General features: G+C 46.5%; 1 protein-coding gene across 1 annotated transcript in view; it reads right to left on the bottom strand.

The window, feature by feature from the left end:
- The window catches only part of XYLT1 (xylosyltransferase 1), a 369,249-nt gene that overhangs the window by 92,524 nt on the left and 261,470 nt on the right, over positions 1-15,255 (bottom strand). Inside the window, exons 4-5 of the mRNA XM_017889619.1 lie at positions 4,636-4,808; positions 2,372-2,574 (exon numbers count right to left, since the gene is read on the bottom strand). Of these exons, the coding sequence (XP_017745108.1) occupies positions 2,372-2,574; positions 4,636-4,808 (376 nt within the window). The remainder of the gene's footprint in view (positions 1-2,371; positions 2,575-4,635; positions 4,809-15,255) is intronic.

Here is a 15,255-nt window from a genome sequence, read left to right as displayed (position 1 = left end):
GTTGCTCAGTAAATGTTTGTTGAACAAATGAACAAAATTGTGGTAAGTACAACTCCACCAGCGTTCTGTAACCATTACCATTTATCCCTCTGTCCTATGGACAAAGGAAAACAGTTATCTTTCTAGTGCCCGTCATTTTTCTCAGGTTCAAGGGTGTCAGGTGTACCCCGTTCAAACTGACCAGAGAGTGTGCCTCCCCAGCACCTTTTACAGTCTAGGGTCTCCCAGCAGATGGGGGGATGCCCCCAAGCCCAAGACTGAAGAAGACCCTCAACGACCATGCTGTGAAGAAGAAAGAAGCTGCTTATAGCTTTAAAGAGAGACCTTCCTTCCATGCTTGTACCTTTTTTGGGTTCTGATTCAAAATTCAAACTCTTGAGAATATGTGACCTAGATATTTGATGCCATTAAAACCTGCCTGCTAATATTTTAAGCATAAGCATCATTGTGGTGCTGTCTTAAAAAACAGATGTTATCTTTTCTAGATATATACTGAAATATTTAGAGATACAATTATATGATATCTTATATTTCTTTCAAAATAATCCACTGTTGGGGGAAGAGGATGAAAGTCCAGACACAAGAAAAATGGCTATGAATTAACCTGGGTGACATCTATGTGGGAGTTCATTACACTATTCTTGGTACTCTTGTGCGTGTTTGAAAGTTGCCTTAATAAAAGTTTTATTTTTTTTTAGGACTCCTTCATCTAGATCTCCTGGGAATGCTGTACCCTACGGCCTTGTGCCATTAGAGGGAGGAAGATTCCCCTCTTCACTCCCATACACTTTCCTTTTCACACTTGTCAGCGAATCCAGATGGAAAACACAGTCAAAGGAAAAAGCTGCCCTCCTGAGAGAAAATATCAGCCTGGCACAATGGCTCACGCCTATAATCCCAGCACTTTGGGAGGCCAAGACAGGCAGATCACCTGAGGCCAGGAGTTTGACACCAGCCTGGCCAACATAGTGAAACACCATCTCTATTAAAAATACAAAAATTAGCCAGGTGTGTTGGTGGGTGCCTGTAGCCCCAGCTACTTGGGAGGCTGAGGTAGGAGAATCACTTGAACCTGGTGGGTGGAGGCTGCAGTGAGCTGAGATCACACCACTGCACTCCAGCCTGGGTGACAGAGTGAGACTCTGTCTCATATATATATATACACACACATACCTACATACATCGTTCACAATATCATTCAAAGTATCATGCCAGTGGCTTCCATCTTGCTTCGACTAAGAGCCAAATTCTAGGATCACCACCATCTGGCCTCCAATTACTCTCTGACTTTATATCTTTTGTTACGCTACCCCTTACTTACTCTGTTACAGCTCCACTGAGCCCTGCTGTTCCTCGCACAAGCCAGGCATGGATCCATCTCTGGGCTCAGTCCCTGCCTTTCCTCCCGCCTGGACCACTTTCTCTGTAGGTGTGACTCTCTTTTTCATCTTCTTCTGTTCTTATCCGTGAAAACCTTCCAGGCCACCATTGGTAAAATTACAACTCTCCCCTACTTTCGCCCTTTGCTTTATTTTTCTAAGACATCATTTAACTCATTTTGTTGTGTGTCTCCCTACTTGAATGGAAGCTTGTGATGGTTACTATTGAGTGTCAACTTGATGGACTGAAGGATGCAAAGTATTGTTTCTGGCCACGTCTGTGAGGGTGTTGCCAAAGGAGATTAACATTTGAGTCAGTGGACTGAGAAAGGCAGACCCACCCTCAATCTGGGTGGGCACCATCTAATCAGCTGCCAGCGTGGCCAGAATAAAAGCAGGCAGAACGTGGAAGGAACAGACTGGCTGAATCTCCCGGCCTAAGTCTTTCTCCCGTGCTGGAGGCTTCCTGCCTTTGAACATCGGACTCCAAGTTCTCCAGCTTTGGGATCCTTGGGCCTTCGACTACAGACTGAAGGCTGCACTGTCAGCTTCCCTACTTTTGAGGTTTTGAGACTCGGACTGGCTTCCTCGCTCTTCAGCTTGCAGATGGCCTATTGTGACACCTCACCTTGTGATCATATGAGTCAATACTCCTTAATCAACTCCCCTTTATATATACATCTATCCTGTTAGTTCTGTCCCTCTAGAGAACCCTAATACACAGCTCCATGCGGGTTGGAGTTTCAGTCTGTTTAGTGCACTGGTGTATCAGCGAACAGAGCTGGGAAAACCATGTGCACAGTCTGTATATGTTGAATGCGTGAATGAGTGAGTGAATGAATCAATGATTTTCTCAGGTCCAATCAGAACCCTACCCTGAGAGATCCTGTGGAGACTATGCGTCGGTCTCCTTCTGCCTCATGGGTTCCCAGCCAAGACCAGCCAGAGCAGGACGTCAGACAAGGCTGGTTTGGGGCCCTTGGCCTCCTTACCTGATGGGGTAGTCGGCCGCACTGAGGTTGATGAAGAAGTCCCAGGGCCAGTCGGTCATCTCCAGGAGGTCCCGCATGCTTTGCAGGTAGGTGGACAGGAGGCTGGCTCCCCCCCAGATGGTGGCCATTCTCCAGGGGGTGACGCGGACGTTGCTGTACTGCCTGGAGACCTGGAGCACTTGCCGATGCAGGTAATTAGAGCGCTTTTCCCAGAAGAGAAAGGGTGATGACATTCAGTGGCCTAGAAAACACCCAGGCATGCCCCTCACCCCGTCCCCTCTCTGTCTCTTCCCTCCTGGTTGGGTACTTCTGAGGAGAGCGGCCTTTGCCAAGTAAATGATCCTGAACTGGGGTGTCTTTCTGTACTGCAATTCAAACTCGTATTATTTTTTACATTTCAAATTAGCTATTTGAAATGCAGATTCCCTGGCCCCACTTCTGAGCTAATGGTTCACTAGGCTTGGGCTAGTGGTGCCCGGGACTTCACATTTTTTTAAATTTTATTTTATTTATTTATTTTTTGAGACAGAGTCTTGCTTTATTTATTTATTTATTTATTTAGACAGAGTCTCGCTCCATCACCCGGGCTGGAGCGAAGTGGTGCCATCTCAACTCACTGCAACCTACACCTCCTAAGTTCAAGCAATTCTTCTGCCTCAGCTTCCCGAGTAGCTGGGATTACAAGTCTGCACCACCACACCCAGCTAAGTTTTGTATTTTTAGTAGAGATGGGGCTTCACCATGTTGGAAAGTCTGGTCTGGAACTCCTGACCTTGGATGATCCGCCCACCTCGGTCTCCCAAAGTGCTGGGATTACAGGCATGAGCCACTGCACCCGGCCAACTTTGCATTCTTATACATGACAGCTGCACGGGGTCTGAGGAAGATAAGCTGAGAAATATGGCTCTATCTAAACCCATGTATATTTCAGAGGCAGAATTTCTGTTTCCTGTCCCCCCTCCTACTCATTGCTCCTCCATTATCCTCTCACAGGTCTGCTAGAAGCCAACCTTTTGGACAAGACATCTCCCTTTGCCTTCTTGACTAAAGGTATAATTGTGTCACCAATAGAAACCTCAGGGACAAGGTAGCTCAGGATCAGCAGAGTTGATGCAGGTTTTTGTTAATAAAGTTTTATTGGTACATAGCCATGCTCATTTGTTGACATGTTCTCCTTGGCCGCTTTAGCACAAGGGCAGTGCTGAGTAGCTGTGACAGACAGTATGTGCCCTGCAATACCTAAAATATGTACTATCTTGCCTTCTATAGAAAAAGTGTACCCACTCCTGGGATAGCGATATGCTTTGGCTGTGTCCCCACCCAAGTCTCATCTTGAATTGTAGCTCCCATAATTCCCATGTGTTATGGGAGGGATTGGGTGGAAGATAATTGAATCACGGGGGTGGTTTCCCCCATACTGTTCTCGTGGTAGTGAGTAAGTCTCACGAGATCTGATGGTTTGATAAGGGGAAACGCCTTTTGCTTGGCTCTCATTTTTCTCTCTTGCTGCTGCCATATAAGACATGCCTTTCGCCATGATTGTGAGGCTTCCCCAGCCACTTAGAACTGTGAGTCCATTAAACATCTTTCTTTATAAATTACTCAGTCTTGGGTATGTCTTTATTAGCAGCATGAAAATGGGCTAATACAGGTAAGCTATTCCCACAAAGTACGTGAGAGGCAGGCAGAGGGCAATGGGCAGAAGGGAGAGGTAAGAAACAGCATTTGTGGGCCGGGCACGGTGGCTCACACCTGTAATCCCACCACTTCGGGAGGCCAAGGCGGGCAGATCACGAGGTCAAGAGATCGAGACCATCCTGGCCAACATGGTGAAGCCCTATCTCTACTAAAAATACAAAATTAGCTGGGCATGGTGGCGTGCATCTGTAATCCCAGCTACTTGGGAGGCTGAGGCAGGAGAATCGCTTGAACCTGGGAGGCAGAGGTTGCAGTGAGTGGAGATCACGCCACTGCACTCCAGCCTGGCGACAGAGCGAGATTCTGTCTCAAAACAAACAAACAAACCAACCCCCAAAACAGCATTTATGCACAAAACTGTAAGTCACAGCTGGGAACTTTGAAACCAACACACACATAGAGACAGCACTCTAGGGCCACATGCTCTGTGGAGAGGCAGCTGGTCAGCTCCCAAGCCTTTTCTGAAAGCAGGCAGCCTGGACTAGCGATGCGGAAGGAGGGTATCAGAGAGAGACTGACAGACCCTGAAGGAAGCCCAGTAAGGGGCGATCACAGGGGCCTCTCACCTTGTCCACGTGGATATAGTAGAAGTGGTCTTTGTGGTAGATGGCCTTGAACATGCGCTGCAACTGCCGAGAGGCGCGGCCGTGGACCACCAGGACAAAGGCGATTCTGACTGGGTTGGCCGGCATGTACTCTACAGAGTCCTCATCCCACTGCACGTTCTTGTTGGCTTTACCTAGGTAAAATCCAAGAGACCAGAGAGGAGAAAGTGAGGCTCTGTTATCCTTTGCAGGGGCAGGAAGTTTCTCTGGTGCTTCTTTTGGGGCCTATTTTAGGGGCACGGTCATCAAATTGAGCCCTAAAACATAATTCAATGCCACTAGGCACGTCTTAGATTCTCACACTGTCAGGCACAAAAGGGGTTAGGGGATCCTGGGGTTGTTATGACATAGCTTTTTAAAGCTCCATCCTGAGGAGCTTAAAAAGGCTGGAAGCGACACATGGACACATATTAAGCTACTGAACAAGGCAGGAGGAGGTGAGAGCTCTAAGAGATGTATCTCTGAATCACAGAGGAAGAAGCAATTAATTTCGAGTTAGTGAATGTAAGATACATGTATTGTTTTTGCCTGTCCAGAATTCATTCTCCCTTCTTCTAACAGCATCCAATATATTGTTTGTTTTAATGGTGGTAAGAACACATAGCATGAAATCTACCCTCTTAACAAATGTTTAAATGTACACTACCGTACTGCTGCCTATTAGTACAATGTTGCACAGCAGGATCTTTAAATTTACTCATCTTGCATAACTGAAGCTTCATCATCCAATACCTTTTGCAGCATCATCATCCTCTCCTCTAATCTCAGTCCATATGGGTGGGGAAGACCTAACTCCACCGTCTATTTCCGGGGTGGACCTATAGCTTAGGCCTGGCCAATGGGAACGCTGACTCTCCATAGCCACAGTATTATTTAGAGATGAACATATGTCTCAACCAAGTTAATTAACCAATAAGACAGAATGCTAGACGTTTGTTAGAACTACTACATAAGAGAGGCTGTCTGTTTTTTTTTGAGACAGAGTCTTGCTCTGTTACCCAGGCTGCAGTGCAGTGGTGCGATCTCGGCTCATTGCAACCTCCACCTCTCAGGTTCAAGCGATTTTCTTGCCTGAGCCTCCTGAGTAGCTGGGATTACAGGCACGCAACACCATGCCTAGCTATTTTTTGTATTTTTAGTAGAGATGGGGTTTCATCATGTTGGCCAGGCTGGTCTTGAACTCCTGACCTCAGGTGATCAGCCCACCTTGGCCTCCCAAAGTGCTGGGACTACAGACGTGAGCCACTGTGCCCGGTGAGAGGTTCTTTCTCTGTTACACAGGAGGCTAGAAGATTCTATGAGCCTTTCTGTTCCCACATGGAGACAGGTTGCCTGAGAAGAAAACTAACGTGGTGTACGTTGCCAAGTGGGGATGAGGGTCCAGGTGCCTGTGGCTTGCCTTAAGCCCCTGCAAAAGTAAGCCTACAGATCACCCACTGTCATCTATCATGTTCTTTTAAATCCAATCCTATACCACATCCACTTGGATAAATAGTCCAGATATCTTTTATTCCAAAAATCAGCCCTAAAGACTCCTCTCTTTCTTTCCCTTGCTTCAGATAAAAAGAGCTTCCTAGTTGAGTTTATTACAATCTCAACTAGAAATCTCCTAGCTTTCCTCAGCCTGATTTCGCTTGGGTCCAACCCAATTTCTTATGAGTTCTGGGTTTATGGGACCCAGGACATTGTCAGGGTAGTAGCTGCAAGTGTCCCAGCATCTAAACCCAGAGAACTGAGATGGAGACGTGGGGCTGGGGGATTAGGATATCGGGAGTCTAAGCTGTCATCAGAAGGCTGAATGGTTGCTGAATGAACGAGGCTCTTTCTACGTAGTTCCAGGAGACAGGACGAGATTGACGTAGATAATGTCCAAATCACACTACACAGCCTCTATGGCTGGTGTGATCTAACTACTCAGATCTCTCTGACCTTGATTGGTGGGTCTCACATTCCATCTTGTCCCCTGGCCTTCTTTCTCTTCCTCGAACAAGCTCATTTCTGCCTTAGGACCTTCTCCCTGGCTTCCTGTGACCTGGAACACCCTCTCCCCAGATCTCTGCATGACTGCATCTTCTTGTCATTAGTTCACAGTCCAAAAAAGGGACTCACCACCACCTCTTTTATTCTTTCACCTCACCCGATTTCAACTTTCTGCATAGCATGTAACACTGTCTGCAGTTGTTTATCTGTTTACTTGCTTATTATCTGAACATACCACTAGAACATTAGCTCCAAGAGATGAGGGGCTATTTTGGCCTTGTTTACCACAGAATCTGCAACACTTGAACAGTATCTGACACACATCTGGTTCTGGGTGAAACAAAAGTTACAGGAAAGCACATTTGGGATCAGTAAAATAACAATACCTTTTATTGAGCATTGACCAGCCCTTGACATTCATTAGATAATTTAATCCTTGTAATGATCTTACAAAGTAATGCTATTATCCCTGCTTTCCAAATGAGGAAACCACAGCTTAGAAGAGGCCAAGGGATTGGCTCAAGGTCACACTGCTTTAATTAGTTAAGCTGAGATTCAAACACAAGTCTGATTCCAAAGATCATGCCCTGAACCACTAATATACACCATATGATCATACCTAGAGTTTGGAAGGAAAAGTTTCTAACAATTGCTTTTAGTTGCTTGTTGCTAACCAAATACTTCGTAAGTTAGTTATTGCAGGCAGGTAGGCATGCACTTAAGGACTAACAGGTATTCCAGTATTTCTGTATTAGATGAGATGCTGATTCTAGGTGATTAATAAGGCCGTATCTTTTCATCCATCCATCTATCCCTCCACCCATTCATTCCTTTATCCATCCCTCCACCCATCCACCCATTCATTCATCCATTTATTCATCGATTGAAATCCAACCACTCATCCATTCACCCACCATTCCACCCATTCATCCAAATCCAACCACTTATCTGTCCATCCATCTATCCACCCATTCATCCATCCGTCCACCCATCCACCCATTCATCCATTTATTCATCCATCCAAATCTAACCACTCATCCATCCATCCACCATTCCACCCATTCATCCATTTATTCATCCATCCAAATCCAACCACTTATCTGTCCATCTATCCACCCATTCATCCATCCCTCCACCCATCCACCTATTCATTCATCCATTTTTTCATCCATCCAAATCCATCCACTCATCCATTCATCCATTTATTCATCCATCCAAATTCAACCACTTATCTGTCCATCCATCCCTCCACCCATCCACCCATTCATTTATGCATTTATTCATCCATCCAAATCTAACCATTCATCCTTTGCTCCACCCATTCATCCATCCATCCATCCATCCATCCATTTATTCATCCATCATAATCTAGCTACTCATCTGTCCACTCATCCATATCTAACCATTCATCTATCCAAGCATACAGCAAACCCTCCAACTATGCAACCAGCAAAGCCTCCAAGAGCTTATCATCCCAAACACCATCCATCCACTTAAGGTGTATGGGGCCTTTGAGATTAACCCTTGCTTTTCCCTGTAGCCATGAACATCTTTTGCCATAGTTTTTGAATGAGCAAATTAATGAATGTGTTCTGAAGAAGAGTGGCTGCTCTGATCCAGAGAAGCTGGTGTTTCTTAAGTGCCTCCTATGCATTCACTGTTATTTGACCCTGTGAAGAATGCACTATCATCCTCTGAGGCTCAGAGAGGTCAGTATGTTTCCCAGGTCACACAGTGAGTGAGGACAGAGGTGAGGGGGAAGCTGAGTGTTGCGGAGTCCAAAGCCAGCCCTAATACTTCCACTTGCTCTCTGCAGAAGTGGAGATTTGGGATATAGAGGATAGGTGTAAGGACTTTATGCTGGTCCTTAAAAAGGGCTTGGATGTTGATGCTGAGGACTTTTGCAACTTCTCTTTAGGATTCTAAAAGGCAGAACTGATTTACAGACAGACAGACACAGACATGGATGCTTTTCTTTTGGAGAAAGGGAGGAGTCCTGTGAAATCAAAGACAAATCACTCCAGCAAGAGAGCTCCATTGGCTCAAATATAAAGTCATCTTTGGGTCAGACAGTTAGTCTGGGGAGCTGCAAAGAGAACGGGGAACAAAAAATCCAGAGCTCTTCTGAGTACAGCTATTCTGGGGAAGGGGTGGGTGGGAAGGAACAAAAATATCTAAAGAAAGGAGACATGCAGAGAAGGAGAAATGGAGATGGGGATGGGGGGCAGACGGGGAAGAGAGCGAGTCAGGAGAAAGATCAACCATTTACTGAGTGCCTACTATGTGTTAAGCAATTTCTGTGCATGATTTTATTCACTTCTATCGAAACTGCTATGAAAACAGAGTTATTCTCTTTCTACTGTAGGCACGAGGAAGCTGAGGCTTGGAGAGGTCCCAGTTATAAAGTAGCTGAGCTGAGAATGGAGTGAGTCTGTGATCCCAGGGCCCTGTCACCATGCTCAAAGAAACTGTCCTCATTTCAAAAAGAAGAAAATCCATCCCTAGAGGAAATGTGTCAGCTTTCAGCTGCAGGACAGATAACAATGACACGTGGTCAGAGCTATGTGGGTCTTTATGAACGTGGAACTCTTTGAAAGACCAAAACCCAAATAGTGTCCAGCTCAAAAAAAAATTTAACAATGTAATCAGATTCCCATGGCACAAAACAGAAAATAAGTGGAAAAATCAGAGTGATTAGAGGCAGCAGGAGAAGCTGACTTCAGATGAATGTTAACAAGCCAGGTTTATCGGGAGAGAATAGCAAGTATATTTTTGCAGTACAGGTGTGAAGGGTGAGGATGGGGGGGTCCTGGAGAGCTCCCCCAGTAGATAGCTGTGCTGTGTTAGTTCTGTTACTCAAACTCCCTACTTCTTAGCAGCGTTGTGGGTCAAACAAGGACTACATAATCCTTGGGCTCTAAAGACATAGCAGAGATGAAGGTGCTTTGCAAGGGTCAAAATGCTGTTCCAATGTTGTGGTGTTGGCAAAGATCACGTTAGCGGTACCCTGTGATGATTTGGGAGCAGAAAGCAAGGTGCAGGGGTTTAGAACATGACCTGTGGTCAGGCAGATGTGAATGACCTCGGACTTGCTATGTAATCTCTCCAAACCTTAGTATTCTCATCTGTAAAATGGGTATGTATAATCACAGAACACCTCACATGGACATTCACATCCAGGAGAGAGCACAGTGCCTGCCATCTAGTAAATGCTCAATAAATTATACTGTCATAGCCATCATTTCTTTGTGGCTGCTCATCCACGATGACCAGGATTTAACCAACAGGCCCAGCTCCAGAGCTCTACCTCAAGGCTGCACTGGCTCCCAGGGCTGTGTGTACTCTAGAGCCTGCTGCTTGCAAATAAACATCTACAACCGGAATTTCCCTCTGCAGCGTCTGCCCAGACCACAATTAATAACAAATGTGAAGGAGCTGCTTGACTGGAATAGTTATTCTACCAACAAAGCCCTCGATTCTATTTATACTCTGAAAGGGCTACTTCCGGCTGCTGCAAGGGGCACTTTCTGACTTGCTTCCAACTAAGAGGGTTAGTTGGGTCTTGGGAACTTAGAGACATGGAAACAAGGTTATATACAAATGGGGCTTGGGTTAGGAAGCTCCCAGCTGGAGCCCAGCTTCTATGCTGCCTGGGAAGGTGTGACTGGGATTCAGAGATGGGGTCTAGAATGTAACCTTGCACCGTGTAGACTTAGGAAAGACACCGGCCCTCTCTGATTGTCAGTTCTTCGTTTATAAAGTGGGAAGAGCAGTCTATCTCTGACCTGCTGGGTTCCAGGGTGATTCATGATCAAAGATGGAGAAACGTTTCACAGCAGCAGCAGGTGCATTGCAGGGGAGTGGGATTAGTCTTACTGGGGGAGAAAGCCTGCACGCTCAAGGTTCTTTGTGAGATCTGGGTGGGAGATGCCTTTTTCCTAGTGGGAAATTTCAAAAGAGGTTTTCTGGTGATTAAACTTGAGAGCTGTCTGGTGCCCAGAAAGAATCCCCTGCTCTCAATGGGCTTAGAAAAGGTGGTGGGGTGTGGTGACAAGAGTACTGGATAAAGAGCAATGAGGTAGGTTCAAATTCCTGCTTCTGCTATGAACCAGTCATGGGGGCCTGAGCAAGTCAATTTCTTTCCTTGGTCCTGTAGACTCTCATAGACTAGTAACGCTATCAGATGCATGTGAAATACTCATTATGCTGGGCAGGGTGGCTTGTGTCTGTAATCCCAGCTACCCTGGAGGCTGAGGCAGGAGGACTGCTTGAGCCCAGGAGTTCGAGGCTGCAGTGAGCTACGAAGGTGTCACTGCACTCTGGCCTGGGTGACAGAGTGAGACCCTGTCTCTAAAAGTAAATAAATCAAAAATAAACACTCATTATGGCCTAAGCACTATCCAAATGTGATCTCATTACTTAACTGTCCCAAGGTCTCAGGAGGCAGGTGCCACGTTAGGAGTTAGCATGAGAATGGAGACCACCACTTGGGTCTGCCAGACTCCAAAATCTGTATTTTACCAAATGAGGGAGATGAAATTTCTGGATATTTCTGGAAATTTCTTAATTGTCTGGAATTCTAACCCGATCCAGGAGTTAGCATTGCCACCTAGAGAACTGTACTCCCTTGCGAATCAGATTGATTTTTCTTTTCTCTTTTATTTATTTATTTATTTTTAGACAGAGTTTCACTCTTGTCACCTAGGCTGGACTGCAACAGTACAATCTTGGCTCACTACAACCTCTGCCTCCCTGGTTCAAGCAATTCTCCTGCCTCAGCCTACTGAGTAGCTGGGATTACAGGTGCCTGCCACCATGCCTGGCTAAAGTTTTTGTATTTTTGATACAGACAGAGTTTCACCATGTTGGCTGGGCTGGTCTTGAACTCCTGACCTTAGGTGATCTAACTGTCTCAGCCTCCCACAGTGCTGGGATTACAGGTGTGAGCCACGGTGGCTGGCCCAGGCTGGTTTTCTTGATAGCCGTCAGTTTGTCCCCTACGAGCCAAGGTCATGCTCTTATCTTTTCTGGATGCCAGCCTTGCCCCTGGACTTGGCACAGAGCTAAGTTTGGGGGAGAGGCCTCAATGAATGATTTCTGACTGACACATTTAGCCAGACAGCTTCATCCACATACAGGGTCCTGGTGGTGGGGGCCGGGGATGGCAAAGTTGAAGACTCAGACCTGAGAGGTTGCCCATGGCTGTCTCCTCTCATCCAGCAAACTGGCTGGGGGCTAGGCGTCCCCTCTTTTCCTCGAGGCTTTTCAGTGGTCTGCAGACCCTTGCCCAGCAGCACCAAGCCCCACTGGGAGGAATCAGTCAGTGGCCCAGAACTGCTTTGCACACTGCAGCTGCTGCTCGTGCAGGGCCACCAGGTCCTCTCCTGCCCAGCTCAATGAGAAGAGAGGGGCGGAGAGGACGTGAACTGGGGGTCATAGGGTCCACAGAGGGGAGCTGAAAGAACACAGGTCCAAAGGTGAAGGTGGCCAGGCCAGTACCCATCAGGTCTCAGCAGAAATGACCCTTCCTTGGGGAGCCCTCCCTCTCTTCCCCATCCCTTCATTTAAAACACATTTTTACAGGAGAATGGCGTGAACCCGGGAGGCAGACCTTGCAGTGAGCTGAGATCTGGCCACTGCACTCCAGCCTGGGCGACAGAGCAAGACTCCGTCTCAAAAACAACAACAACAAAAAAAAAAAAAACAAAAAAAAACATTTTAATTACTTTTTTTTTTTTTTTTTTTTTTTTCAGAGATGGAGTCTTGCTTTATAACCCAGGCTGGAGTGCAGTGGCATCATCATAGGTCACTGTCACCTCCAATTTCCAGGCTCAAGGGATCCTCCTACCTCAGCCTCCCAAGTAGCTGGGACTACAGGTGACCACCACCATGTGGGCTAATTTTTAAATGTTTTGTAGAGACAGTGCCTTGCTATACTGTCCAGACTGGTCTCAAACTCCTGGGCTCAAGCAATCCTCCCTTCCTAGGCCTCCTAAAGTGCTGTTGTTATAGGTGTGAACTACTGTGCCTGGCCCCCATCCCTTCTTTGAGTTCCCTGTCACAGCCCCTCTGAACATCCTGCACTTCTCCTTTAAAAAAAAAAAAAAAAAAAAAAAAAAAGCGGCCGGGCGCAGTGGCTGAAGCCTGTAATCCCAGCACTTTGGGAGGCTGAGATGGGCGGATCACAAGGTCAGGAGATCGAGACCATCCTGGCTTAACACAACGTGAAACCCCGTCTCTACTAAAAATACAAAAAAAAAACTAGCCAGCAAGGTGGCGGGCGCCCCCCCCTGTGTCCCAGTGCTTGGGCTGAGGCTGAGGCAGGAGAACGTGTGAACCCGGGAGGCAGAGCTTGCAGTGGCTGAGTCCAGCCATGCACTCCAGCCTGGGCGACAGAGCGAGACTCCGTCTCAAAAAAAAAAAAAAAAAGTTGTAGCCCAAGATAGTACATGCTGAGTATCCCTTATGTGAAATGCCTGGAACCAGAAGTGTTTCCAATTTTGAACTTTTTCAGATTTTGAAGTATTTGTGTATATGTAATGAGATATTTTGGGGAAGGGACCCAAGCCTAAACACAAAATTGAGTTCTGTTTCATATACATGTTATACACATAGCCTGAAGGTAATTTTATACAGTATTTTAAATAATTGTGTGCATTAATCTAAGTTTGCCTTAAGTATCTATGTATAGAATTTTCCGCTTGTAGCGTTATGTATCCAAAACGTTTTGGATTTCGGAGTACTTCAGATTTTGGATTTTTGAATTAGGGATGCTTTGTATGTATAACATATAATTTGCCATTTTAGCCTTCTTTTGTTTGAGATGGAGTCTCACTCTGTCGCCCAAGCTGGAGTGCCGTGGCACGATCTTGGCTCACTGCAACCCCCGCCTCCCGGGTTCAAGCGATTCTCCTGCCTCAGCCTCTGAGGAGCTGAGACTACAGGTGCCCACCACCACGCCCAGCTAATTTTTTTTGTATTTTTAGTAGAGATGGGGTTTTGCCATGTTGGCCAGGTTGGTCTCAAACTCCTGACCTCAGGTGATCAGCCCGCCTTGGACTCCCAAAGTGTTGGGATTACAGGCATGAGCCACCACACCTGGCCTATTTTAAGCATTTTAAAGTCTACAGTTTAGTATAATAAACATACTTACACTGTTGTGCAACTATTTATCACCATCCATCTCCAGAACTCTTCATCTTGCAAAACTGAAACTTCCTTTCCATTCAACAATAACTTCCCACTCTCCCCTCCTTCAGCTCCCGGAAAGCCCCGTTCCACTTTCTAATTCTTTGAATTTGAATCCTCTAGGAACCTCATGTAAGTGACATCGTACATTATTCGTCCTTTTCTGTCTGGCTCCTTTCACCTGGTGCAGTGTCCTCCAGGTTTGTCCATGCTGTGGCCTATGTCAGAATTTCATTCCTTTTTCAGGGCGAGTAATACTCCATTGAATGCATATAGCAGAACTGATCCACTCATCTGTCAATGAACCCTTGAGTGGCTTTTGCCTTTTGGCTGTTATGAATAATGCTGCTATGAACATGGGTGTACAAGTACCTGTTTGAGTCACTCTTTCAGTTCTTTGGAGTACATACCCAGAAATGGAATTGGTGGATCATAAGGTCACTATTTGTAATGTTTTGTTTTTAGGAGCCCATCCTGTACTTCCTAACTCAGCTCTTCCACAGAGGGGCTTAGCCTGGGTCTGCATCCCGGCCCCACCATTTATTAGGTCACTTTGCCTCTCATGCCTCAGTTTCCTCATCTGTCAAAGAGAACTCACCTCTAAGTGATGCTGTAAGCACAGCTATAAATGAGGCAAAATAAGGCCGTACAGACTGATTGTGGAGGAGTTCATGTGATGTGACTCCAGGGACTTCGCCCATCGCACTTAAACTTCTAAGTAATCACATGGCTGGAGAGTGGTGAACAGGGACCTGATCCTGAGGACTATGGTGATTGTGTTTTTTTTTCCCCCCAGTTCGTAAGACAGGATCTTGCTCTGTTGCCCAGGCTGGAGGTCAGTGGTGTGGTCATGGCTCACTGCAGTCTCAAACTCCCAGTCTCAAACTCCAGGCTCAAGAGATCCTCCTACCTCAGCCCGCTGAGTAGGGACTAGAGGCATGCACCACCACACCTGACTAATTAAAAAAATATATATATATACATTTGTAGAGACAGGGTCTTCCTATGCTGCCCAGGCTGGTCTCAAACTCATGAGCTCAAGTGGTCCTCCCTCTTCAGCCTCCAGAGTAGCTGGGACCAGATCATGCATCCCACACCCACCTAATTTTTTTAAAAAAATTATCTGGCTGGCCGGGCGCGGTGGCTCAAGCCTGTAATCCCACCACTTTGGGAGGCCGAGACGGGGGGATCACGAGGTCAGGAGATCGAGACCATCCTAGCTAACACGGTGAAACCCCGTCTCTACTAAAAAATACAAAAAACTAGCTGGGCGAGGTGGCGGGCGCCTGTAATCCCAGCTTCTCGGGAGGCTGAGGCAGGAGAATGGCGTGAACCTGGGAGGTGGAGTTTGCAGTGAGCTGAGATCCGGCCATTGCGCTCCAGCCTGGGCAACAGAGCCAGACTCTGTCTCAA

This window comes from Rhinopithecus bieti, unplaced genomic scaffold (genome assembly GCF_001698545.2).
Source record: "Rhinopithecus bieti isolate Rb0 unplaced genomic scaffold, ASM169854v2 scaffold_19663, whole genome shotgun sequence".
Lineage (NCBI taxonomy): Eukaryota > Metazoa > Chordata > Mammalia > Primates > Cercopithecidae > Rhinopithecus > Rhinopithecus bieti.
Note: the sequence above shows the minus strand (reverse complement) of the source record. Positions and strands in the feature narration are given on the sequence as shown.